The sequence below is a fragment of the Octopus bimaculoides genome, chromosome 20, assembly GCF_046866305.1.
Source record: "Octopus bimaculoides isolate indiv1 chromosome 20, ASM4686630v1, whole genome shotgun sequence".
Classification (NCBI taxonomy): Eukaryota; Metazoa; Mollusca; class Cephalopoda; order Octopoda; family Octopodidae; genus Octopus; species Octopus bimaculoides.
Genome location: NC_142947.1, coordinates 7,435,707 through 7,461,467, shown reverse-complemented (window position 1 = coordinate 7,461,467; position 25,761 = coordinate 7,435,707). Strand labels below are relative to the sequence as shown.

At 36.3% G+C, this 25,761-nt stretch overlaps 1 protein-coding gene across 1 annotated transcript in view; it reads left to right on the top strand.

Moving 5' to 3' along the window:
- LOC106869205 (TBC1 domain family member 23) overlaps positions 1-20,553 on the top strand; it is a 24,595-nt gene extending 4,042 nt beyond the window's left edge. The window contains exons 2-16 of the mRNA XM_014914849.3: positions 4,696-4,804; positions 5,889-5,994; positions 6,970-7,174; positions 9,350-9,473; positions 10,219-10,343; positions 11,755-11,801; positions 12,232-12,335; positions 12,860-12,985; positions 13,563-13,658; positions 13,885-13,960; positions 14,218-14,355; positions 14,779-15,037; positions 15,887-15,966; positions 16,886-17,006; positions 19,951-20,553. Coding sequence (XP_014770335.1) covers positions 4,696-4,804; positions 5,889-5,994; positions 6,970-7,174; positions 9,350-9,473; positions 10,219-10,343; positions 11,755-11,801; positions 12,232-12,335; positions 12,860-12,985; positions 13,563-13,658; positions 13,885-13,960; positions 14,218-14,355; positions 14,779-15,037; positions 15,887-15,966; positions 16,886-17,006; positions 19,951-20,227 — 1,993 coding nt within the window. The 3' untranslated portion in view covers positions 20,228-20,553. The remainder of the gene's footprint in view (positions 1-4,695; positions 4,805-5,888; positions 5,995-6,969; positions 7,175-9,349; positions 9,474-10,218; positions 10,344-11,754; positions 11,802-12,231; positions 12,336-12,859; positions 12,986-13,562; positions 13,659-13,884; positions 13,961-14,217; positions 14,356-14,778; positions 15,038-15,886; positions 15,967-16,885; positions 17,007-19,950) is intronic.
- Positions 20,554-25,761: the final 5,208 nt, after the last annotated feature.

The window sequence follows — 25,761 nt, the reverse complement described above, 5'->3', positions numbered from 1 at the left end:
TGTTCTCTTCATGTTTTATTTCACCAACCTCAACCCTTATCATATTACTGCTGTTGGTTTTATACACTTTTAGTCATTTTAAAACTGTACACAATCTAAAAAATGTTCCATCATTACTCAGTCACAGAAGTCAACAGTTTTCTTCCAACAGCAGGGCGGGACAATTTTTCTCCAACAAATAAATTAATGGTTTTGGGCTTCAGTATCACCTGGATTTGTTGGGACCCTCACTGCATTATTTTCTCAGTGTACCCCCTGAAAGGACCTTGCTCATATGAATAGGAGTTTGGTGTGCTAAGTTTTTTTTTTATTTTCTAGTTGGTGATTTTGCTATTGTTTAACCCCGAGCCATCCCTGATCAAGCAGAACTATGATCAAGAGCAGTCACATCATAACATCCCATCTTATTTTCTTATAGTTAAATGTGTTTAAGGGAAGGTTGACTGCTATTTCTTGTAGTTAGAGTGACATGTGTAATATATGTGAATGTGGAAGAAAGTTTTTAAGAGAGAAACAGATGACCATCTGATCTGGTTACTAATATATATTGTGTTCAAGATCAAGACATTTAATGGGTCAGTCCACTTAGCAAGTGGGAATAGGTACCTCAGGTTGAGGAGAAGGATCCAATGTAAATAGCTACTGCTATTTACATTGTAAAATTGAGGAGTGTTTCAGCCACCTGCAGTGAAAATTTCCATTTGACCAGTGAGTGTAGCTTAATGTGGGATGAACTTAAGTTGGCTGCTCATCATCATCATCATCATCATCATTTAATGTCCGTTGTCCATGCTGGCAGGGGTTGGACGGTTTGACCAGGCTGGCAAACTGGAAGGCTGCACCAGACTCCAGTCTAATTTGGCATGGTTTTCTATGGCTGGATGCCCTTCCTAATGCCAACTGCTCTGAGAGTGTAATGGGTGCTTTTATGTGCCACCAGCATGAGTGTGCCAATTTGCATGACACTGATATCTGCCATGACTGCGATTTTGCTTGGCTTGATGGGTCTTCTCAAGCATGACATAATGCCAAAGGTCTTGGTCATTGCCTCTGTGAGGCCTGGAAATGTGGAAGGTTGGTGTGGTACAACAGGGAGAGCATATGGAGTGTAGGGTGGGAGTGAGAACATGTAGAATGTGGGCTGGTAAGGATGGCATGTGGAATGTCGTGTATGAGTGAGAACATGGAGTGTGGAGTGACAGTTTGAGTGGGTGAAAGTGGGAACGTGGAGTGTAGCAGTAGGGGAATGTGTGGTGTGTTAATGTGGTGAAAATATTATGCTGCATACGCTTATCCATCATCACATCTTCATGCAGTGTCTGCTACCACTGAAGCACTCCTGGGTCTCATCATCATCATCACCACCACCACCACTGTAATAAAATATGTAATGTATTCACATGATATTTTGAAGGTCTTTTGTCTATAATTGGCTTTTGTTGTAAATGTCACATGTCTGTTAGCACTGGCTCCAGCTTTTATCTTTACAAATCTCCCTACTCTTAGCAATAGGATTGTTATCCAGCAGCAGGTATTGTAGTAGTCCTTTCACACCAAATCAACCTTAATTTTACAAGGAATTTAAAGAAAAAAAATCTCCACACCCAAATTAACAAAGAACTTACTAGAGCTATGAACTAAAATTTATATCATTAAAAAATAAAAAAAATAATAAATTAAACTGATTAGAAATACCAGTGAAGTCATTATTTTTCTTTTTTCAAATATATATATATGCAAATATATATGTGTGTAATATTGTGTAATTTATGTATCAAATGTATTTATTTGATATATAAATTATATGAAGCATATCAAGTATAACATCTTTCTATCTGACACCTCAATCTTTTTCTCTTAGTCTTGATGGTTTTGTGTTTCTGCACCATATTCAGTGTCCTTGAAGTGACGGCATGTGCACGTACACACACACACACACACACACACACACACACACACACATTTATGCAATCACATGCAATCTGTAATCCACACACTCACTCACTTATCGTCCAGGTTGTATTGAAGAAGAAGAAGCTGTCTGCCCTCTCCTTCCCAACTCTGTAAACATTGTCTCTTCTCTTTCACTCCTCCTGCCATTATAATAACATTTCATACATTATATTTAACCTTCCAGACTTCATGTTATACAGTTTCTTTTATCCCTTTTTTTCTCCACTACCACAACCCTCTAGAAATCCTACCCTGTTTGTATTATCATTGCAGTCACACTACCCAATGCTGTCTTAAGGCATGGGCACATTGGGCAGATGCCCACTGGCTTTACAGATCTGGAGGCCTAATTCTGATCTATTTATGCTGTGGCTTGCTGTCAATAAATAAATCAATAAATACTGTAGGGCCCAATTTCAAACAGGCGAGTGTGGGATAGAATGAACCAAACTCCCATCAATCAAGAAATTCTGGGGGCTGGATTGGTCACACTCTAAGGAAACCTCAAAGCAGCATTGCAAGACAAATGTTGGACAGCCTAAGAAGATTTGGAAAGGATGTATGGAAGATGAGGCGAAAGCAATCAGTCTCTCTTGGTCTGGAATCAAGATGCATCCACTGGCATGAAATGGCCATTTGGCCCTATGTTCCTTAGGGAGAAGTGTGGACTAACTAACTGTAGGGTTCAGTGCATTGATTTGCTCAGGGGACTATAATGCCCTGATGTTTCCCCTTTAACAATTTGCACTCAGCATCAACCCCACACAACCATATGCCTGCCTTGCTCTTGAGGAATCATCTCCAACTTACAGCACACAATTCATTCTTTTCAGATGAAATAATGTCAGAAAGAAAAAGAAATAAATCTTAAACTAGAAATTATCAACTTTCAACTGAATTTATTTTCCTTTTTTTTTTTGTTATCATTGCTAAACTCAGTATAATACTAGTACTGTTATTATCAATATCTAGACATAGGCATGGTTGTGTGGTTAAGAAACTTAGTTCATAACTATGTGGTCTTGGGTTCATTCCCACATTTATTATTTCACTAATATGTTCTGTCTAATAGCAGAGCTGATCAGTAGTATGATGCATGGGTTGGCGAAGCCCTTTGCATCCCTGTGTCTGGGTACTTCAGTTTTCAAAATCATTTAAAAAAAAAAAAAATTATTATTTTAATATGCCAGTGGTGTTTGTGTTTATAAATAAACAAGAAAGAAAAATGTGAGGTAAAGCAAATAAGAAAGTGAAGCATCAATAACACAAGTGGGAGGAGTGAGTGGAGGGAAGAGTCATGTGATTTCCCCCCTCTTCCTCCAAAAATGTGTGGCTGCAGTGAGGACATTACTACCACCACCACCACCACCATTGTAACATCTGTGCCGGCTATGTTGAAGTGTCGAGTGGTGGTGATGATAGTGAGAAGGTTAGTAACAGAACTGCAAATGACAACACCAACAACAACAACAGTAATATCAACAAGAGTTGTGAATGTTCCTTCAAAAAAAGAAAATTGGAAATGTGCAAATAAAAGAGCATCCTAGTTGGCTGGAGGCTGAGAGCTGGGAGAAGTATGAGAGGAATATCGTGAGGCAACTGGAAACCATGTTGGAGAAATATTGGTTTCAAATTTTGATACAAGGCCAGCAACTTAGGGGAGAGACCAGGTAGATTACATCAACCCAAGTGCTCAGCTGGTAATTATTTGACCCCGAAAGATTGGAAGGCGAAGTCGACTTCAGCGGAATTTGAATTCAGATTGTAAAGACAGATGAAATGCCATTAAGCATTTTGTGCCAGCATGGTAACCATTCTGCCAGCTCGCTGCCATAAGATGGAGAGATATTGCAAAGTAGCCAGCACCAGACACACTTCCAATGAAACAAATAAAAGAATGTAAACCTAGCCAAATCATCTTGTCAACAATGTGTGTGTGAGTGTGTGTGTTTGTGTGTAAGTGCAGGTGTGGCTGTGTGGTTTGAGAAGTTGACTTCCCAACCACATGGTACCGGGTTCATTCCCACTTTGTGGCACCTTGAGCAAGTGTCTTCTACTCTAGCCTTGAGCTAACGGAAGTCTTATGAGTGGATTTGGTTGATGGGAACTGAAAGAAGCCCATTGTATATATATATATATGTGTGTGTGTGTGTGTGTGTGTATGTGTGTCTTTGATTCTGTGTTTGTCTCCCACCACCACCACCACTTGATGACTGGTTTGTTTACATCCCTGTAACTTATGGGTTCAGCAAAAAGAGACTGACAGAATAAGTACTAGGTTTAAAAACAGGAAAAATTCCTAAAGGTGGTGCACCAGTATGGCCACACCCTATGGACTGAAACGAGTAAAAAAATAAAAGATATATATATATCTATATATATATATATATATATATATATATAATTGAACAGTATAATGAATAAACGCTCGAATCGGTCAAAACTTTATATCATTCCCAAATTATCAAAAATTGAATATTAATATATATTTATATTATATATGGAGCGTTTATTCATTATACCTTTCAGTTATTTCTCCTTTCACCTCGGTGTCACCTGAGCACTTCCAGCTGCTGTCCTATTTTTATTTTTGTTCTTTGGTTTAACAACATTATAAAATTATCCTCTTATATGTGTATGTATGTATATACACACGCACATATCAAACAGTAAGCAAACAAAGTTATGAGTAAAAAAAAACTGTATTTTGTATGACAAGACTGTTATTTCTTGAAATTCTAGGGTGAATGAACTTGAAACCAGTTTGATGGAGATGTGTGACTTTGGAACGGTGAGAAATATATGCCGAGGACGCCCTGTACCTGCACACTTGAGACCTGAAGTATGGCAGGTTAGTAACTGGTGTCTTCATTTTTGTCTGTTATTTATATCTGTGGTGCATGTGTGTATGTATGTATATTTTCTCCCCAATATTTCTTGCAGTCTATATATTCACTCTACACGCTTTGGACCTCCACCCTTGTCACTGTGCACTCCTCCCTCTCCACCTCATTCTTCACGCTACTCTGCACTTGCTTTTGTACTGTGACCTCTTCCTGCTCCTCTTCCCTGACCCACTCCTATTTCCTCCACCTCCCCCCAAACTGATTCTTAGCATTGACAATACCCCTTTACCTGTCTGTCATTCACTATGTCCCTATGTTCCCTACCTCTACCCATCTCTCTCTCTCAGCTAACACTCCTGTGATTTTACCTGATCTTCTGCTTTTATCCCCTTCACCTGTTTCTCTGTCTCCATCCTCCTTGCATTCACATTCATCCTCTTGTACCCTGAGAATATGTCCTTACACGTCAATACTACCAGCTTTTCTAACTGGGGTTATCATAGGCACCTGTTCCTATCTGAGATTGCCCCTGTTGTGTTGGGTTTCCCTCAAGGAAACTGTTGTGTGAGGCCAGAATAATGCAAGAAGGTAGAAAGTAAACTACAAAAGGCAAAGAAAACAGAAAGTTGCAGTTTTACCTTGTATTTCTATATTTCGGGATGAAGACCCCCCCCCCTCCTTCAGGGCAACCCAATGCAATAGGGGCAGTTTCAGAATTATGGAAGCCTTCCTTATAAACAAATTAAGACCGGCCATGAATAACAGGAAGAGACTACACGAAGCAGACTGGTCGTCATAGCAATACCAGTCTGTGCACATCACCCTCCTTCCTCCTCACCACCACATCTGAGCAATGACCTTTCCCAATTACTGCTTTTTCTAAATGTTCTGAAGAAGTGGGGGTCTTCACCCTGAAATATAGAAATGTAAGGTAAAACTGCAACTTTGTTCTGTTTTCCTTTACTTTTGTAGTTTACTTTGTACCTTCTCACATTGTTTTGGCCTTACACAACAACCTTCTTCAAACACACACACACACACACACATACATTGTTTGTGTGTATCTTTACTGAGCATTTTCAATTGTAGATTTGTCTGAATATTCAAGGCCGAGGTGATGCAATGGCTACATTTGATGGTTTATATGACATGGATGAACAGACACAGTTGAGAGAAGACTGCACAGCTCTTGTTGGTGAGTGTTTAGTTTGGAAATTTTGGGGAAATTCTTTTTTGTTTTGCAGTGGTAGTGATGGTGATGGGGAGAGGAGCAATCTGGTGATGGTGAGATATTGTGGCAGAGAGAAAAACTTCCATCTCCATTTAGAAATTCAACCAGAATATGGACAATTGCCATCAGTCAATATAACAGTCCTAATATTTCTGATACAGACATAGCAGTATAGTTAAGAAGTTCATTTTGCAGCCATGTTGTTCTCAGTTCAATTCCATTACGCATTGCTTTGGGCAAGTGATTTCAACTGTAATCTTGCAATTTATTTGCATGACTTAACAATCATTGTTTATAGATATCAATAAGTATCAGACTGAACTAAGTACTAAGGTCAATATGATTAACCATTTAGCATTTAAACCTGCCATATCCGGCCCAAATATTCTACTTGTCTTATGCCCTTTAACCTTTTAGCATATCTGGTCCAAATATTTTCTCTGTTTTATGTTCAAACTCACCAGATCAAGCCTCTCACACCTATCATACAATGTCATTCTAAAAATGAACAATCATTACTTGAAAATCTCAAAGTTACAAGATAATATAGGATTAACTTCAAAGAATGCAAATAAATAAATATTACATTTGACAAAGAAATCTGAACGCTAAAAGATTAAGAAAAAAACCCTTGAAGGTGATGTTCCATGACTGAAACCAGCAGAATAAGTGCTAGGCTAGTAATACCATCACCATTAAACCATGCTGTGAAATTATCTCCCCTACTTTGTGAGAGTCGCTCACACTTGCCACTAGGTTTTAATTTTCTTTTGCCAATTTTTAGTTGTATGTCATTCTGTACCACTCTTCATCAATGTAAATCACTTCAATTTTTGGCATTGGACCACATTGAATTATCTATCTTAAACCACGTTTTGTAATCCTGCTCTGTTTGGTCAATCTTTGTCTTTTTTGATATTCGTTTATTGTCTATTTCAGATAAACTGGGTAATGAAGAAGACGACCGTGTCTCCATTGTCAGCGACTTGGAATCTATTTTCACATTTTACAGCAAATCTAAGAATGAATCTTATATCCCTGATAATGGCTGGTTGGAAGTGATTCAACCCTTATTAGCCATGAAATACAACAGGATAGAACTTTACAACAGTTTCTATACTGTTGTTAACAGATACTTGCCAAAGTATGTCACCTTCTTTCTCTTCTCTCTTCTTCCATTCTCCTCCTTTCTCTCTTCTATCGTCTGCTCTCTTATCTTTCTCCTTCTCCCTTCTTTCTTTCTGTCTTCTACTCTGTCATCTTCCTCCTCCTCCCCTATCTTCTCTTGTCTATCTTTTATCTTTACTTTTGTCAAAGTCTTTTCTCAGCTTTTACTATTTCTATTCTTAATTCTTAATTCTTGAAGAAATGAATGGAATCGTTAGCACCCTGTATGCATGGGGCTAATTATCTTTTGTGTAAAATACCAGCTTCCTTGAATTTCATACTGATTCAGTAAAAAATATTGGTTTTGAAATGTTAAATTGATATATGTTTTTGTATATATGTACATGCATGCGTATGTGTGTGTATATTATACATACATATGTGTGTACATGTATACATAATGGGGTGCTGAAAAGTTGCTGGCTTTAATAGTATCACGAAAGGCCTGGTTGGAGGCCCAGCCTTCCAAGTTTTTTTTACAGGGCTTAACAAAACTGAAGGATTGCTGCAATACGTGTGTGAATCCGAGAGGGGAAGATGTTGAATAAAATCATAACCAACTGACCCTCCTGTATTTTCTTTTACCCAAAGCCAGGAACTTTTCAGCACCCCCTCATATGTGTATACATGTGTAGGTATATATGCTTATACACAGGTGCAGCAAAATACACAAATGCACACACACGCACACAAAAATGCACACATTCCTTGCTTTAGAAATATTACTTTAAAGTATTGCTTAACCAAAAATGCAATTTCATGAAAGTTTTTAGAGTGACCTCATTTGTATGAAATTTAAGACATTTGGAATATTCCCACAAGAGCCAGAAATGAAATAGAAAAATGCGAGCTTGAAGCAACTGTTTTTACATGTGTCACTTAGAAGGGTTTTTTTTTTTAAAAAAGAAAGCAAAAATAAATGTTTTCTTAATAACTTTCATATAATATTTCTAAAATACATTCAGACAGCCAATATATTTCAAAGGTAAAACAGTTATAATATATTAAAAGAACACTCTATACTTATGTATTGAGTTCTGTAATTTATTGCTTCTGGTGAATCAGCAGAGTTATGTATGTATATGGTATGTATGTGTGTGTGTGTTTATTTATATATATATATATATATATATATATATATATATATATAAAAAATCAGAAACAAGTTAAAAATAACAAGCAGAGTACTTGCGGAATAGCTCCCACACAATAGTGATTCCTCAAGTGCTTTGCTTGTTATATCCAAAAATAGCTCTGAAGAGAGTAGCAGTCATTTTCTTAGGTCATTCAATTTGCCTCAATTGATCAATAAACCAATTGTGTAAACCTATCAGTAATGTACCTATAATGACTACTGGAAACAGCTGTAAGCCAAATTTGCTCAAATAAAAGAATTGTATGTAATGACTATTATTTTTAACTTGTTTCTTATATATCACTCTGTGTAAAAAAAACAAGTTTATCTGGAGCCTATCCACAGATTTACAATATAGAATTATGGTGGGACTCTACCAAAAGATTACCTGGAGTTCTTCACTAATCTAAGTAATATTGTTAGCCTAGTGCTTCAACAGAGAGCTTATGAAGTATTTTGCCTGGATTGATAATCCTTCACTACTTGTTATATATACAGGGTGCGGTGAATAAACTGTCATCTAAATTATGCTCATCAATTCCTGTTGAGTGTGAGACTGTGTGGATGAATGGAGGCATAACGTCGCCATCGCTAGTGATCACACCAAACACCATGATGTTGACTGAATGTTTGATTTTTATCACTCTTGGTACATGTCCTCAGATTGCACTGTCCTCAGATTGCACTGTCCTCAGATTGACACCCAAACACTCTGAAACGTTTGTATTGGAGCTTCCAGCACAAATGCCAAGCAGTACAGCATGTTTCCAAGTTTGTGGCAGAGTGAATTGCATCATGGTGCTGTTTTTCTCACAGATTGTGCCCAATTGACCCAACTATACTGTGTAGTTGATAAAATTGAAAACAAACAATGCACATGCATGAAATTAAAAATATAATATGGCATCAATTTTACCCATCACACTCTGTATATGTAATGAAAACTTGTAATGTGGTATTTAGGCTTCAAGACATAAACACTGTGATCTCAATGAACCTTTATTGTATCTTTTGCAGAGACTGTCGAAAGAATGGTAAACCATTTCATTTATTCCGGTTACTACTACAATACCATGATCCCGAGTTATGTTCATTTCTTGACACAAAACGTATAACACCGGATGCCTATGCACAACAATGGGTAAATATCTCCATACCTTTAACTGACATTAACATTTGAACCTCCCCTGTTGAAGCATTGTGTTAAACATTGATATTGATCCCCAGTGTCAAGTCTCTGTGTTGACCTCCTATGTTGAACCTCCCATGTTGAACCACTGTGTTAAGCCTCTATATTGAGCCCCTGTATGTGTTAAACCCTCATGTGTTGAACCATTGTGTTGAGCTTCTATATTGACCAACTATGTTAAGTTACTGATTGAACTACTATGTTGATCCATTGATATAACCTTTGTATTGATCTGATTTTAGTTTTAAAAATACTCGTCCCCACATCTCAGACTCTCATGATGAATGCATAATTATATCATAGTTAAAATTTTACCTTAACTCTTTAGCATCTAAACTGGCCATATCCAGCTCAAATACGATACCTGGTTTATGTTAAACCTGGCCAAATCAGGCCTCTCACACCTACCTTACAATGTCATTTTAAGGAAAAACAGTCTTATCATTGGAACTTTGAAGCTACAAGATAATGCCTGATGAATTCAAAACGATGTGAATAAATTAGTATTACATTAGACAGAGAATAATCTGAACAATCTAAACGGTTAATGTGCTTCTATGCTAATCATATTCTCGCTACTTTAGGACTAATTATTTCTTTAATATTAATCATTATTTATTGACAATGATTATGATGATGACAACATTTATAATGGTGATGACGTTGTTGATGATGATGATGATGATGTCTGTTTCAGTTTCGGAGTCTATTTGCTGGGATATGTGACCTTGAGGTCATCCAAAACATGTGGGATGTCTACTTTCAACATGCTGACCCATTTTTGGTATTTTTTCTGGCTCTTGTGATACTAGTGAATGGTCGGTAAGTACAGTGTTTAGTTTTCTCCTACTATTTAGCCCTGTATCAGCCCTGATCTTATAAAACTATAACCAAAGGCATTCAAGCCATGTTCATCTGTTTTATTTCCCAGTCACAGTGTAACCCCAAACTATATTATCCTACGTGTTCTCTTTTTTTTTTTTTTAAACACTTGGATATGGTTTGGGTGAGATTCAATAAGACTACCTGTTCCTGTCTGTTCTTTTATTCTTTTACTTATTTCATTTGACTGCAGTCAGGTTGGCTCCATCATACTTTCACATCCTTCAGTACTATACTCTGCTCAGTTGAGCAGCCTTGTCTTGCGAATACTTGCTTACCTAACTGGTGTTGATGCCAACAAATATGCAAACAGTACACTATGTGAAGTGGTTGGCATTAGGAAGGGTATCCAGCAGACATTGGAGCTTGGCACAGTCCTTTGGCTCATCAGTTCCTGTTAAAGCATCCAATCTGGGGAAAAAGGGACATTCAATGATGATGATGATGATGATGATCTGGCTGATTTTGTTAACTCACCTACACAATCAGTCTCTTTTCTATAGTAGCATTGACAGCCAACAGAATATTCTCCTCATTCCTTGCCAATCCCTGTTATATCTTCTGCATTCATTGTTCCATATAGTATTGCAATTTCTAGTTTCTGTCTTCTTTAAGGACAAAATGATCTCTTGTCACTCTTATCTACATTTTTTACACCTTAGTTGTTGATTCTAGTTGCTACACTTTTACTAAATCAACCCCAGTGCTAATTAGCTAACATCATAAAAGAATACTGCACAACTTACAGCAAGTTATGATTGCAGTTTATCATTTTCATTCTAGACACTCTATTTACTGTCTTGTTTTGCATCATTCCCAAAGATTTCACTTCATCTTTTGATTCTTTGAGTTTCTGCGTAATTCTTTCTTTCATATTGAGCAAGACCCCTTCTGAGATTCATCTGAGCTGTTGTGTTCTCTGCTATTACATACCTATACGAGTCTTTGTCGCATGAATTTGAAAGCTTTTGGATGTTAAATCCATTTTTCTGACTTTCAAATATCTTGTGCACTTCTATAACAGACCTTACACCAAGAACCACTTATATCATCTTCATTGTTAACCAGATGCTCACATATGATTTTCTCATTGACCATGTGGAACGAAAGATCAAAGGCAAGACAGACTCAAGTTGATTCACAGCTGGAAGTTAATTCCTCAGTATCTTCATTGCCAACTTGGACATTTCATCTTTGGTGTCTAAACTGATCTCCCAATCAATCTATTCTCATTTAACTTCCTGCACATATTTAGCAATTGTTGTACTAATTAATTATAATCGAAGTAAATTGTGTTAATTAACTGTGACGAATTAAGAGTAACATGATCGCATCACTGTTTCTGTTGTAGAGAACAAATTATTTCTGCAGAGAATGATAGCAAGCAGAGTATTGTAGGTGAGTACAATGGGGAGTCAGGGGGTGGCACTGGAGTGTGGGATTGAGGCATGGTGGGGAATGGGTGGTACTTGAGAATGGTATGACTGTGACTGGGATGTGATGGAATGATGGGAAGGGACATGGCACTGTAGTATGATGGTATGATAGGGAACGATATGGTGGGGAATTGGATTACAGTATGATGGTAAAGTTCACAGGTGAGTGGAATTGATGTGTTATGGTATGAGTGAGAGTGAAATGGGTCTGGAGCATGATGATATGGTTGAGCATGTAAGTGCAGTGGGATGATGATGTGACTGAGGGAGAGGAGAGAGAGTAGGGATTTGAGTAGAACAGGTGTGAGTGGGAATGTGTGTGTCAGGGGACATTATTTGACTCTCGTGTGATCAAATTCCACAAACACCAATATTCTAATATTATATTCCAGAATTGATGAGTACATTCCCAGCGGCACTGGAAGCTGTTGATATTGAAGACTTTTGTACTTTGGCTCAGTATTATGCCTCACGCACACCACAGTCCTTCAGGAGGGTCAGTATTGATCTTTATATTGATTATTGTTGTTATATTAAAGAAACGAATCATTGAGGAATATTAGCTTATGAGAGGATCAACTCCATACATATGACCTGGGGAAATTTTTTTGAGATATTTTTTTGGGGAAGACAGGGCTTCTTATATGTCATTAAATACAGTACTTGAAAATGGTTGAAGATTTTTCCACTAGAGAGATGGTATTAATATATAAAATCATGACAAAACTCACACATGTTGTGGTCCTTAAGATAAATAATTTTGGTAAAATCTCCAACTTTCTTTATATGCTGTTCAGTGTTGCATTAAAAACAAATGATGTAAGGGAGGTAAACAAATCTGAACTATTCACCAAATGAGGCAATATGTCTCTCATTGATGTTACTTCATCTTTTGTGAAAGCATCCCAATGAGTTGCTCACAATGGAAGTGGTAAATCTATCCTAACATTACTAATTCAGTCTCCTTGCCACTAATCTAGTGTTTCTATTTCAGTTGAAAATCTCTCCTATTATTTCCAGGATTACCAATCGCCGTTGTTTGGAACTTCTCTTGGTTCCAAGGAAGATGAGTCTATTCTGGTGTCTCAAGCATTGTGTCTTCCTGTCTCTGTACATGAGCTGCTTCAACCACGGCAGGCAGGTGTGGTAAGTATTTCTGACATTACACCGTTAATTAGTACAACTCAGTAGCAGACATTGCTATGTTGATCTCTTGATTCTTGAAAAACTATAATTCATATAATGTAACAAACATTCTAAAAATGCTTAATTTCCTGTAAACTTAACGATGCCTTGGTATTTATTGTGCAGCTATTTGAGATGGCTACAGTTGAGTCAATATACAGGTCACGCCCTCCCATTGGTGTTAGTCACTTGTTTGTGGCTGTGCAAGTCCTACTTGTCTTGGTCATCTGGCAGTGGTCAGTATTGGAATTTAGACCTACTTAACAGCAAAGCTAAATGTTTCACACATACATACTTGACACAGTGCAACACATATGAAGAACTTGTAGTAATAGCAGCTAAATCTCTCTTAAATCACACCATAACATATTAAAACGTACAATGCTAGGCATGTTTACACAGAAGATTGCAAACAAATCATACCACTTGTATGTTAGTGATGTTTCTTTACAATTATCCTGTGATGTCAAGACAAAAATAAGGTTTAACAGTCCAAAGAAATCTGATGTCACCATCAAAATTTTATTGTTACTTCCAGAGTGATGCAGTAGAATATTTCATTGTTGACTGCCGGCCAGCTGAGCAATACAATAACGGACATTTACCAACTGCCTTTCATCTTGACGCCAATTTGGTGAGTATTTTGTCCTTCATTAATTCCACACCAGCAATAATAGAGACCCCACTGTCTATCAGTGCTCTTTTCCTAATCCATATGTTTGTCAGTGATGTTTTATACAATGTCTTGATTAGCTTTATATTGTGGTCACTTCTTAAACTAGCTTTCAAATAACTACTTATTTTCCTCAACATGATGTTATAGAACTCGCACTCATTTCTTTCCCAATATTTCTCTACAGATGCTACAGAATCCAACAGAGTTTAACTCAGCAGTTGTTGCTCTATTTTCTACCCAGAAGCAAGCAATTGCAGCAGGTAATTATTTACTTATTATTATTATTATTATTATTTTTATTATTATTATTAAGGCAGTGAGGTGGCAGAATTGACAGCATGCTGGGAAAAATGCTTTTTGGCATTTTATCTGTCTTTATGACTATATGTGACATTTCCTCAGTACATGTGACTATATGTGACATTTTCATAGTACCTAAGACTGTAACTATTGGTGGCATTTCCACAGTCGACAAAATAATATTTGTGATGTGCCTCAATGATGTATCTTTCTACAGGTTCTGTAGCTGGTGGTGAACATCTGTGCTTCATGGGAAGTGGAAGAGAGGAGGAAGACCAATATGTCCACATGGTTGTGGCAAATTTTTTACAGAAGGGTCACCAATATATTAGTGTTGCACGTGGAGGCTATGCAAGTAAGTCTGACCATAGATCTCTTACACCACTGTTCCCTCTTATATCATTGTCCCCTCTTACATCACTGTCCCTTCCTTACACCACTAACCTTTATTACAGCTCTGTCCCTCCTTACATCATTGTCCCCTCCTTACACCACTGTCCCCTCCTTACACCATTGTCCCCTCCTTACACCACTGTCCCCTTTTCACACCACTGTCCCCTCCTTACACTGCTGTGTCCTCCTCTTACATCCCTGTTCCTTCATGACCCACTGTCCCCTCTTACACCACTGTGACTCTCATTCAGTTACCACATCCTTATATCAATGTTACCCTTCAGTGTGTCCCCTAAATTATTGTCCACCTCTTTTAGCCCCCCCCCCCCATGCTTTACAGACACTGTTTATTTCACTGTTTGACTTCATCTCTTGTTCATCTTAGATTTACATGAAGCACTACGAGGGAACTTATCTCAAGGACTCACTGACCACAATCCTAAAAACTGTATTGTCTGCAACCCTGACATGGTGAGCAGTGCCAGTGACCTGGAGAATGGAGATGATTTTGCTTTACCTTCTATTGGCCGGGTCAGCAAGGACTCATTGCTTGGCAAATTGTCAAATGTTGTGAAATGCAAGTCTGCTGAAATGAAAGAGAAACTATCAAATTATATAAAGAATGAGCAGGCGATACCAGAGAGGTATGGGCTTCCCTTCGGTATTCATGTGTGCATGTATGTATGTATGGGTGTAGTGTGTGTGCATGTATGTATGAGATGTGTGTATGTGCATGTATGTATGTGCTGTGTGTGCATGTATGTATATACTGTGTAATGTGCTGTGTGTGCATGTATGTATATACTATGTAATGTGTGTGTGTGTGTGTGTGTGTATGTACTGTGTACGTATGTGTGTGTGTATGTGTGCACTGTGTGTGCGTACTTGTGGATGTGAGTGTTGATGTGTGTGTGTGTTTGTGGATGTGTGTGTATATAGTCAGAACTGGTCTCTAGGAAATTTACCAGTCTATAAAGATCTTATCAACATGTAGAGTAGACTGATAGACTGGTACAGTGATAGAGTGGCACAATGAGTGACACAGCAAAGAGAGTAGTACAGAGATGAGTGGCACAGTAAAGAGAGTGACACAGTAAAGAGAGTGACACAGTGAGAAGAGCAGAACAACGAGGAGAGCGATATGGTGAGAGTGGCACGGTGAATAGAGTGGCATAATAAAGAGAGTAACACAGCAGGAAGAGTGGAACAGCAAGGAGTATGGCTCACAAAACACTCTGTGTTGTTATGTTACATCACTTTTTTATTCTAAGTTCAAATCCTACGTAAATCATCTCTGCCTGTCAATCATTCCAGAGCCAGTAAAATAAGCTGCTGCCACCTGTTTAAATATTAGAGTTGATGTCTTTCAAAACATGTCATATTGTGTCAATATGATAAATCATTACTGTGCCATTGTTGTTGACGATGTTAAATATGATATTGATGATAATGGTGATGTTGATCAAGTCTTTCCATTTTTTCTCACTCCATAGACATGTCAGCAGTACAGACAGATTGGGCAAACGTTACAGGAATATGGCATCAGTCTTTACGATAGGAGATGACGAAGAAGGTGAGTATGTTCTTTCATCTTATGGCATATAGCTTCCCAGTGTACCTGTATTATTACGACATTGTCACACCTGTTATATTATAATATCACCAGACCTATGATCCTACAGTGTCACCAAACTTATAAAATGCTGCCACCCCTATCGTATATCTATGAGAATGACCCAGTGTTTAGGATGTAGTTCTCATGATGATTATGTTGCAGTAACAACTCCTAGAGTCTAGCAACACAGTGTATTCTTGAGCAAAGCACTTCATTCCACATTGCTCCACTTTACTCAACTGTACAAGTACAGTGGCATCTGGAGGTTAACCATGCAACAGACAGGGGTCAGTTTTGTTATCTCAGTCCCTTAAATACTTCAGAAACCAAGGTGACCTCTGGCTACTACAAACTCAAGAAAACACCACCACATCGGTGGTATAAACAGTTTTCTGTTTATGTTATCATTGTTTCAAGCTGTGGAATGTTTTCCAATAAAGAATAAATACTAGACTTAAAGGCAAATTGATTGACAAGAATCCTCCAAGGTGTTACTCCAGCATGGCTGCAGTCAAATGACTGAAACAAGTAAAAGAATAAAAGAATATATCATTACTCTCTATTCTGCCTATCCAATATCCCTATGTTGTATTATATTATATCGCTACATTATATATATCATATGATATTACTCCATTCACTGTGTTACTTGTAAAAATATAATAAAGCAGATATCACCGTTTTATTATATACAATGTCTCTGTATTTTATTGCATCTTTTATTGTGCCATCACCACCATTACCATCATCATCACTACCTCTGTTACCACCATACAACCATCTGTCTCCACTATTACCACCACCATCATCCCCATGCTGATTACTACTACTACTACTACTAATTTTGTGTGTGTGTGTCTCTCTCTCTCTCTTCCAGAAGACAGCAGTGATGAGGATCAGAAGGAAGTTGTTAATGTGGACACGTGGTTACACAAAGCTGACATCAATTATTCGTGTTTGTGTAAGGAGGTGCAAGACAATGGTTACATGTACCCCAGGTTCTGTGCACTTGCTTTATTCACTCCACCCTTTCAAACAACCATTAGCTTCCTGCCTTGCAGACAGAACAGGCACATTGTTGTTGATGTTGTCGCTATTGTTGTTGTTGTTGTTGCTACTGTTGTTGTTGTTGTTGTTGTTGCTGCTGCTGCTGCTGTTGTTGTCTCATAGATTTCAGATGTTTTGGGTTTAAGAAAGGTCTGCTAAATGAATGAGTAGTATGGTGCAGGGCGGTGCAACATGTGAAGGCACATGGCTTAGTGGTTAGGATGTTCAGCTCATGACACTTAAGGTTGTGAGTTCGATTCCAAGTGGTGCATTGTCTCCTTGATCAAGACTCTTTATTTCATGTTGCTGCAGTCCACTCAGCTGGCAAAAATGAGTTGTATCTGTATTTCAAAGGGCCAGCCTTGTCACACTCTGTGTCATGCTGAATCTCCCTCAGAACTACATTAAGGGTATGCAAGTCTGTGGAGTGCTCAGCCACTTGCATGTTAAATTCACAAGTAGGCTGTTCTGTTGATCGGACCAGCTCGTCATCATAACCAATGGAGTGTCAGTTTAAGGTGCAATACAATATGGTGTGATAGTGGCACATCACGCTGGCAACCTCAGACTACCACAACTCATTACACAACAGTCTCCACTATACCAAACCACACTATATTAAACTACACCGTAGCATTCTAGTTGTGAATAGGTACCATGGGAAGTTAGTATTTGTCAATATACATTTGTCACTGTACATAGTCACCTTGTTGTAAATAGGGACCATGGATGGTAATATTTGTCACTGTATGACTGTGTTAAATAGGTATTATGAGCAGATAATTTTTCTCACTGTACTGAGTCACCTTGTTAATAGATACTATGAGCAAGTAGTATTTGTCACTATACATAGCCACCTTGTTGTTAATACTTACCATGCGGAGGTAATATATGTCACTGTACATTGTTACTTGGTTGTAAATAGGTACCATGAGGAGGTAGTATTTGTCACTGTACACAGTCACCTTGTTAGTATGTACCATGGGGAAGTAACATTTGTCACTGTACATAGTCACTTTGTTGTAAATAAGTATGGTTCACTTATGTATGACACAAAGACAGCAGTGCTGCAATGTTCATCCCTTACTAATAGCAAGTAAGTTACTGGTGTATCTCCCCTAAGATTTGACCCTCTATCCTTCCTCACCACTTTACTGCTGTCACTTAGACCAACTAGAGTCTAAGTTTGTGCTCCACTCTTGTAGACATACTATAGTATAATAAAGCCAATCGACCAAGCCATATCTGTTTAGAATAGATATACATATTGCTTCCGTAGCATCTGACAGTATTGTCTGTCAGTTAGTCTCATTGCCCCTGATCTAGTCTACCTCAGTTGACCTCAACTTCCCTCAGTCAGTTCCAGCTAGTAAATGCTTTAGAACACTGCATGAAGCAACATTTTCTTACTTTGTTTTTTTTTTAAGAATATGTACATGTGTGTCAATAGACATGTATGTTTGTGTGTGTAGTGTGTGTGTGGATATGAATGTTATATGTATGAATAGATATGTTTGTAGATGTGCGCGTGCATGTGTATGTGTGTGTGTGTATACATTATATATATCTGTGTTCTTCAGTTTTAGTTGTTTTTTAGTTTTGAGATGCATTTTCTCTGTAAGGATTTTCTGTGTCCCTTTTGATCTTGAGTTGCTTGCATTCAGTGATGTGTGACTGTAGTAATCCTGCATTCAATGATGTATGACTGTACTCCACTCCTCCGTTCAGTGATGTGTGACTGTGTACCACCTCTGCACTCAGTGATATGAGACTGTGCAGTACCTCTGTATTCAGTGATGTGTGACTGTGCAGTACTCCTGCACTCAGTGATGTATAAAATTTGCAACATCCTTGCATTCATTGATGTGTGACTGTGCATTACCTCTGCATTCAATGATATGCATTTGTGCAGTATTCTGCAGTCAGTAATGTGACTGTGCAGTATGCAGCTGAACAGTAATACAACCATGCAGTATTCTGCAGTCAGTACCCTGCATGTAGTGATGTGTGGATGTGTAGTATCCTTGCATTTAAAACTCTGTCACAGAACTTTGGTTGAATAGCTTCAGTTATCTCCAAGAAAGGCCACCTCTCTAACCCTGCCAATTATTGTCCTATTACTCTCTCTCTGAGGTAATACAGACAACCATCAACACTGGCATCTTCCAACATCTTAGACCTTTCCCTTCTTTCCTTGATAACCACCAGCCAGTACAGTTTCTGTAAAGCACATCCTTAACAAATCTAGGACTACATCCCAACAACTGGCCCTTCTTTTTAGGACCACAAAATACTTCATCCCCCAACAATTACTGTCACTCTACAAAGATCAGGTAAGGCTTGCAATTGAGTTTTGGTCTTACATCTGAGATAGTGCTGCTACTGAACACGCAGACATCCTTGACTGCATCTCAAGAAAGGCTATTTGACTAATTGGCATAAAGTCATTCTCAGACACACCTCTGCCTCTAGTCTATAGGAGTACTGTCTCTTCTGTCTTCTCAATTGCTATTATAATGGCCTCTTGGTTGATTGACCACACATGATAGTTACAGTTACAGATCTGTATGTGGACATTACTGTCAAACACTGACCATTAGAGTTGATTGACCACACAAAGTAGTTGCAGTTACAGAGCTGTATGTGGACATTACTGTCAGATATTGATCATCAGGGTTGATTGACCACACAAGGTAGTTGCAGTTACAGAGCTGAACCACCAGTTCAGTTCATCTCAGTTTTATCAGGTGATGTGTTACAATTAGCTTCCAGTAGAAAGATGAAAGAACTGTATCCAGTCCATCATTGTTTAACAGTTATTACATTTAATAACTTAATTTAACCAATCAATACCCAGTTGACCTGTACTTACCATGTGAACTAATCTCATTTCAGCTATATCCTGGTAACTGATACACACATGTTTGTATTGCGAGAAATCCCACAACAAAAAGGAATGGCATATATCCAGGCTCGAAGGGCTCTGCATAGTATCCTGAAGATCACGTCTAAGAAAAAATGCCCAGATTTCATCTCGTTCCGTTATGGCTTCAGTAATGACTCTGGCTACCATGTCACTGATATGGATCGATTTATTATATCAAAGGCAACAGAAGCAACAACGCACATCAAAGAAGCTGTCCTCAAGGTTCTTGCTGTGCAAGAAGGATGAGCCAAAACACAGAGGCTGAATTCCTTCACATTCTTTACTCATGTAAACACACACACACACATACACACATACACATACATACACACACATGTATACAAACATGATTATATATGTGTGTGTGTGTGTGTAATACATAATATATAAATTTAATATATGATAAAAATATATGATTTTAATGACAGGTTGATTCAACTCCATGTCACTTAGCATTTCGTAGGCGCAGATATGTTCCTATATCCTCAGAATATGTAGATAGCATACCTGCTGTGCCTGTGAAACTTCTAATGTGGAGCTAAGTCAAACTGGCATTAAATACTTAAAAACTCTAAGTGAAAGTGTTGAGAGTTCTACTTTCTTTCATTTGTTCACATACTTTGTATGTGTGTGTGTGTGTGTGTGTCAAATTTTGTATATATGGGTGTGTGTGTGTGTATATATACATATATATGTGGGTCTGGTAGAATAAACAAGAGAATAAAAAAATTCAGTAATTAAGAGTATGCGTGTGTATATATGTATCATTATGCACACACACATGTGCAAACACACATATATATACATGTATATCTGTTTATATGTATTAAAGTGTGATGATGTCTTAGCTGGCTGATACTTCGAAGTCACTGTCAATACTATTCTTGTTAAAGAATAATAAAAATACACACACACACATACATGTCTGTATGTACAAATACATGTATATATATATATATATATATATGTATATATATATATATATATATATGTATATATATATATATATATATATGTATATATATATATATATATATATATGTATATATATATATATATATATATATGTATATATATATATGTATATATGTATATATATATATGTATATATGTATATATATATATGTATATATATGTATATATATGTATATATATATATGTATATATATATATATATATATATGTATATATATATATATATATATATGTATATATATATATGTATATATATATATGTATATATATATGTATATATATATATATATATATATATATATATATATATATATATATATATATATGTATGTATGTATTTATATATGTATATAAACACATATGTAGAGAGAGCAAGAGAGAGACTTGCTGTATAAATGTAAAAAAAATAATCCAGAGTCATTAAGAACTCAATAAATGAAAGGATGTTAAACTTCAACACATTACTGCATTGCAGTAAATCCAAGTGGGACCGACTTGCATGTATATTCATAATCAGCTAAAAACAATCTTTAAGAGCAACATATTTAGAATAAAATGCTGAAAAGCATAAATTTCACATGCAGTTCATACCTTGTGCTCAACAGCTGTTTTCTTAAGATAAACATCATTAAATGTATAATTACATAATCTTGTTACATAATGAAAAAAATTGAATTAGTTTAAAAGTTGTAATTAACTAAATCATCAGGAATATTATGCATTATATTTTCTGATTAACATAACACATAATATTCATGATTTGAGTTAACATAGGTTATTACATTATTTTGATTTAAATTATGTCTAACAATTAGATAATTATACATTTAGTGTTTATGTTAATGAAACAGCTCTTGAATAATTAGTATGAGCTACATATGAAAGTTCAGCTTTTATTCTAAATGTACATGTGTGTGTGCATGTTTGTGTGTGTGTGTGTGTGTGTGTATATATATATATATGTATATATATATATATACACACACACATACACAATGTATAAACTCATACACACACATAAAAGCATATGTATATATATGTGTGTGTATGCATACATGTGTGTATATATATATATATATATTTGCATATGCATATATATATATATATGTGTGTGTATAGATATATTTATATTCAAGTTATCCATATGAATATACAAAAATATATAACATATATGTATATATATAATTATATATACACGTTTTTGTAGTATATAAATGTATATATGTAGAATATCAAATGTAAGAATGAATATAGTGTATAAAAATTTATATCTACATTTAGTATATATATATGTATATATAATATATATGTATATTTAAAATATATCCTTATTTATTGTATGATATATATACATATATGTATATGTAATGGATAAAATATATATATACATAATGCGGGTGTATGTATACATATATGAACTTTGTAAGAAAGAACATGTTATGGAAGAAGTTAAGAACTAAATCCATTTGTGAAATCTTCTCTGACAGTCAGTGGAGATAGAAATTTGGAAATATGTTGAATATAGATGTTGACTCCTTTCTACAGACTGATTTATATGGTCCAGAATTCCTGGAATAACTGAGAGCTGTGTCTACCCATGTTTCCTACTCTTCCCAGCATCCTTCAGTATTTATTTGGTCCTCTTCAAAGTCCCAGTAAGGGAGTTATTTTTAGTGTTACTATTATTATTATTAATATAATTATAAAAACAAACTGCCTAGTAATCTCACTGTTCTCTGAGGTTACAAAAAACAAAATTTCTATGAATAAATTGTAAAAAGAGATGGCATCATTTTTTTTCACTTCAATTCCTGTAGTATTTCTTACTTTGATTAATTTACTTCCTTTTATGTAATGTTTTTGTTTTCATGAATCATGTTTTATTTTATATTTGTGGTTTTATGGTTAAGAAGTTCACTTCCCAACCATATGATTTCATGTTCAGTCTCACTGTACAATACCTTGGCCAAATTTCTTCTATAGTTCTGAGTAGGGTTTGATAGATACTGAAAGAAGTCCATACATCGTCATCTTTTAGTGTTCACGTTTCATGATGGCATATTCTGAGTGGTTTAATAGGATCCAGTGGATGTGAAAATTGTATTGTGCTCCAATGTTTGCTTTGACATGATTTGTGTGGCTGGATACTCTCTAATAGCAACCACTTTATAAAGTAATGTGCTGAATGCTTTTATTCATGGCACTAACAGTGAGGTTACCATGCATCTTGCAAGACTAATATCCTCTTCAACAGGATTGGGTTAAAGAGGGAGGTGGCTTTACTACAGAGTCTCTACTTTCTCATCTAGCACTTGTAATATATATATGACAGGCTTCTTTCAGTTTCCATCTACCAAATTCACTCACAAGGCTTTGGTCGGCCTGAAGCTATAGTAGAAGACACTTGCCCAAGGTGCCACACAGTAGGACTGAACCCAAGGCCATGTGGTTGGTAAGCAAGCTACTTACCACGCAGCCACTCCTGTGCCTGTTTATTGTTGGTGAAATATTTCTTTCTACTATTGGTGCAAGGCCTAAGATTTTGTTGGGGTAGGGGCTTGCCAATTACATTGACCCCAGTGCCCAGCTGATACTTATTTTTATCTACCCTGAAAAGATAAGAGGTAAAGTCGACCTCAGCAGAATTTCGACTCGGAATGTAAAGCTGGAAGAAATGCTGCAAAGTAATTAACCCAGCTTGCTAATGATTCTACTACTTTGTTGCCTTACTCTAATAGTGGTGATGTAATTAACGGTTCCTAAAATCGATGAGATACCTGTTAAATGAAGAGAAAAGATAGCTATGTCAACAGAAGGTCCCATATGGGCTAAATTTCTTGAAAGAGGGGGATAAATGGTTCATCTGGTTCCAACACTTCTTTCTACTGCAGCTAGAGACAATAAAGGAGGAAGTAGTTGAAATCTTATATTAATTAGTATTAAGCAAAGTCAATAAAGATTTTGGAAAAATTTATTTACAAATATACATTCTTTTATCACAGTATACAAATCAATTGATCAGCAATGGTTCTGCTCAATTCAGTTTTCATTTGTTTAATATTAACATCAGGAGAGACAACAAGATACTAAAGTACCTGGTTGGTTTTTGTTGGGTGAAGGTTCTTTTAAATATAATTTAAAGCTTGTGTATTATAATAAGGGGGAAAAAAATCAAATATTTTTCTAGTTAATTTCTTACACAGAGTTAAAGCATGTAATTAACTTTGTAAAAATCTCATGACAAAAAAAAAAAAAAAAAAAAATTAAAAAGACATTTGATAGTTTAAAAAAAAAAAGAAGATAAAAAAAAATCAAATTTGTGATACCATAATAAAAAATCTAGAACTGAACTGAAGAATTTATGAATCAATTATTGTATGTTTAGATTTCCAAGGTGAGGCAAAGGAATTGGTTAGTAATCTTAGAATATTCAGTAACAAACCCCCAACATCACACAGTCTCTTTTAATCTCAATTTCACTAATTCGATGGCCAAAAATACAGGTAACACACAGCAGTTCTATCCTTGAAACAATACTAATAAACTGTGGTATCATCGCACATGGTCTATGCCAGAGATTAATTAGTGGTTCTAGTTTAATACAAAACTTCATCACACCAATATTACCTCATTTAGCTCCACAGTATTTTGCTAATTGTGTTTTTCAATAATCTTCAAGCATCACAAGTTTACACATATGTGTGTATACATGTGTGTGTATGTATATATATATATATATATATATATGTATGTATATATATATATATATATATATATATTATACACGTATGTGTGTGTCAGTACATATATCCAAAAAAGAAGTACACTCTAAAACATTAGAGTAGTAATAGTTTGAAGGTTGTTTGTTATGGCTGGTCAGAGAGTGACCACTGGTTTCACACCTGTAAGGTGCTTAGCTGTATAGGCAACTTGTTCACACTTAAATGGCCAAAGGCACATAACCCCCTTTCAATTGGAGGGAGGAAAATCTCATGGTCAGTTGTAGAGAAGTTATATGCTGCGGGCCATTTGAGTTTGATGAGTCACCTATACAGCTAAGCACCTTTATAGGTGTGAAACTAACGGTCACTCTTTGACTGGCCATAACAAACAACCTTCTAAATATATATATATGTGTGTGTGTGTGAAGTTGAGGTTATTATTTTAAAGTTAGTTTAAGAATAACAGAAATAATTTACTGATGGAGGAAGGGCGTGGGGGGGGGACTCAGAGTCAAACCTGTTGTAAAGTTTGTGTTGATTGGGATTTGATCGGTTGAATTAGCCATGAGGCAAAACAAAGTTTCAGCCAACACAAATACAATGTATGCATTCATGTATGTCCAATATATATATATATATATATATATATATATATATATATATATATATATATATATATATACATATGCCAGGGTAGTTGTTTTTATAAAAACAGCATTGTGCAGTCTAGTACCAAACTCTGCAGATTGTGATAATGTACACAGGACCAGTTCAATAACTGGTGAAATCTATTTACACAAGTATGAAGATTTAAATAAAAAGGAAATGTGAGGTTGTAGCATTCATGGCGTTCCCAAATGAGGTAACACAAAAGTGGAGTAACCAGCAACAGGAACTGGTTTCCACAGAGTTCTCTCACTCTCTCTTCTATGTTGACTGCCATTATATAACTGTGGCACCTGAAGACAGCAAACAACTGTAGGGATTAATAAAAGGGTTAATAGAAAGACACACGTTACAACAGATAAAGTTTATAGTCCAATAAAAGGGAATGGTGTTTAAAGATTGGTTCGTTTGTTTATC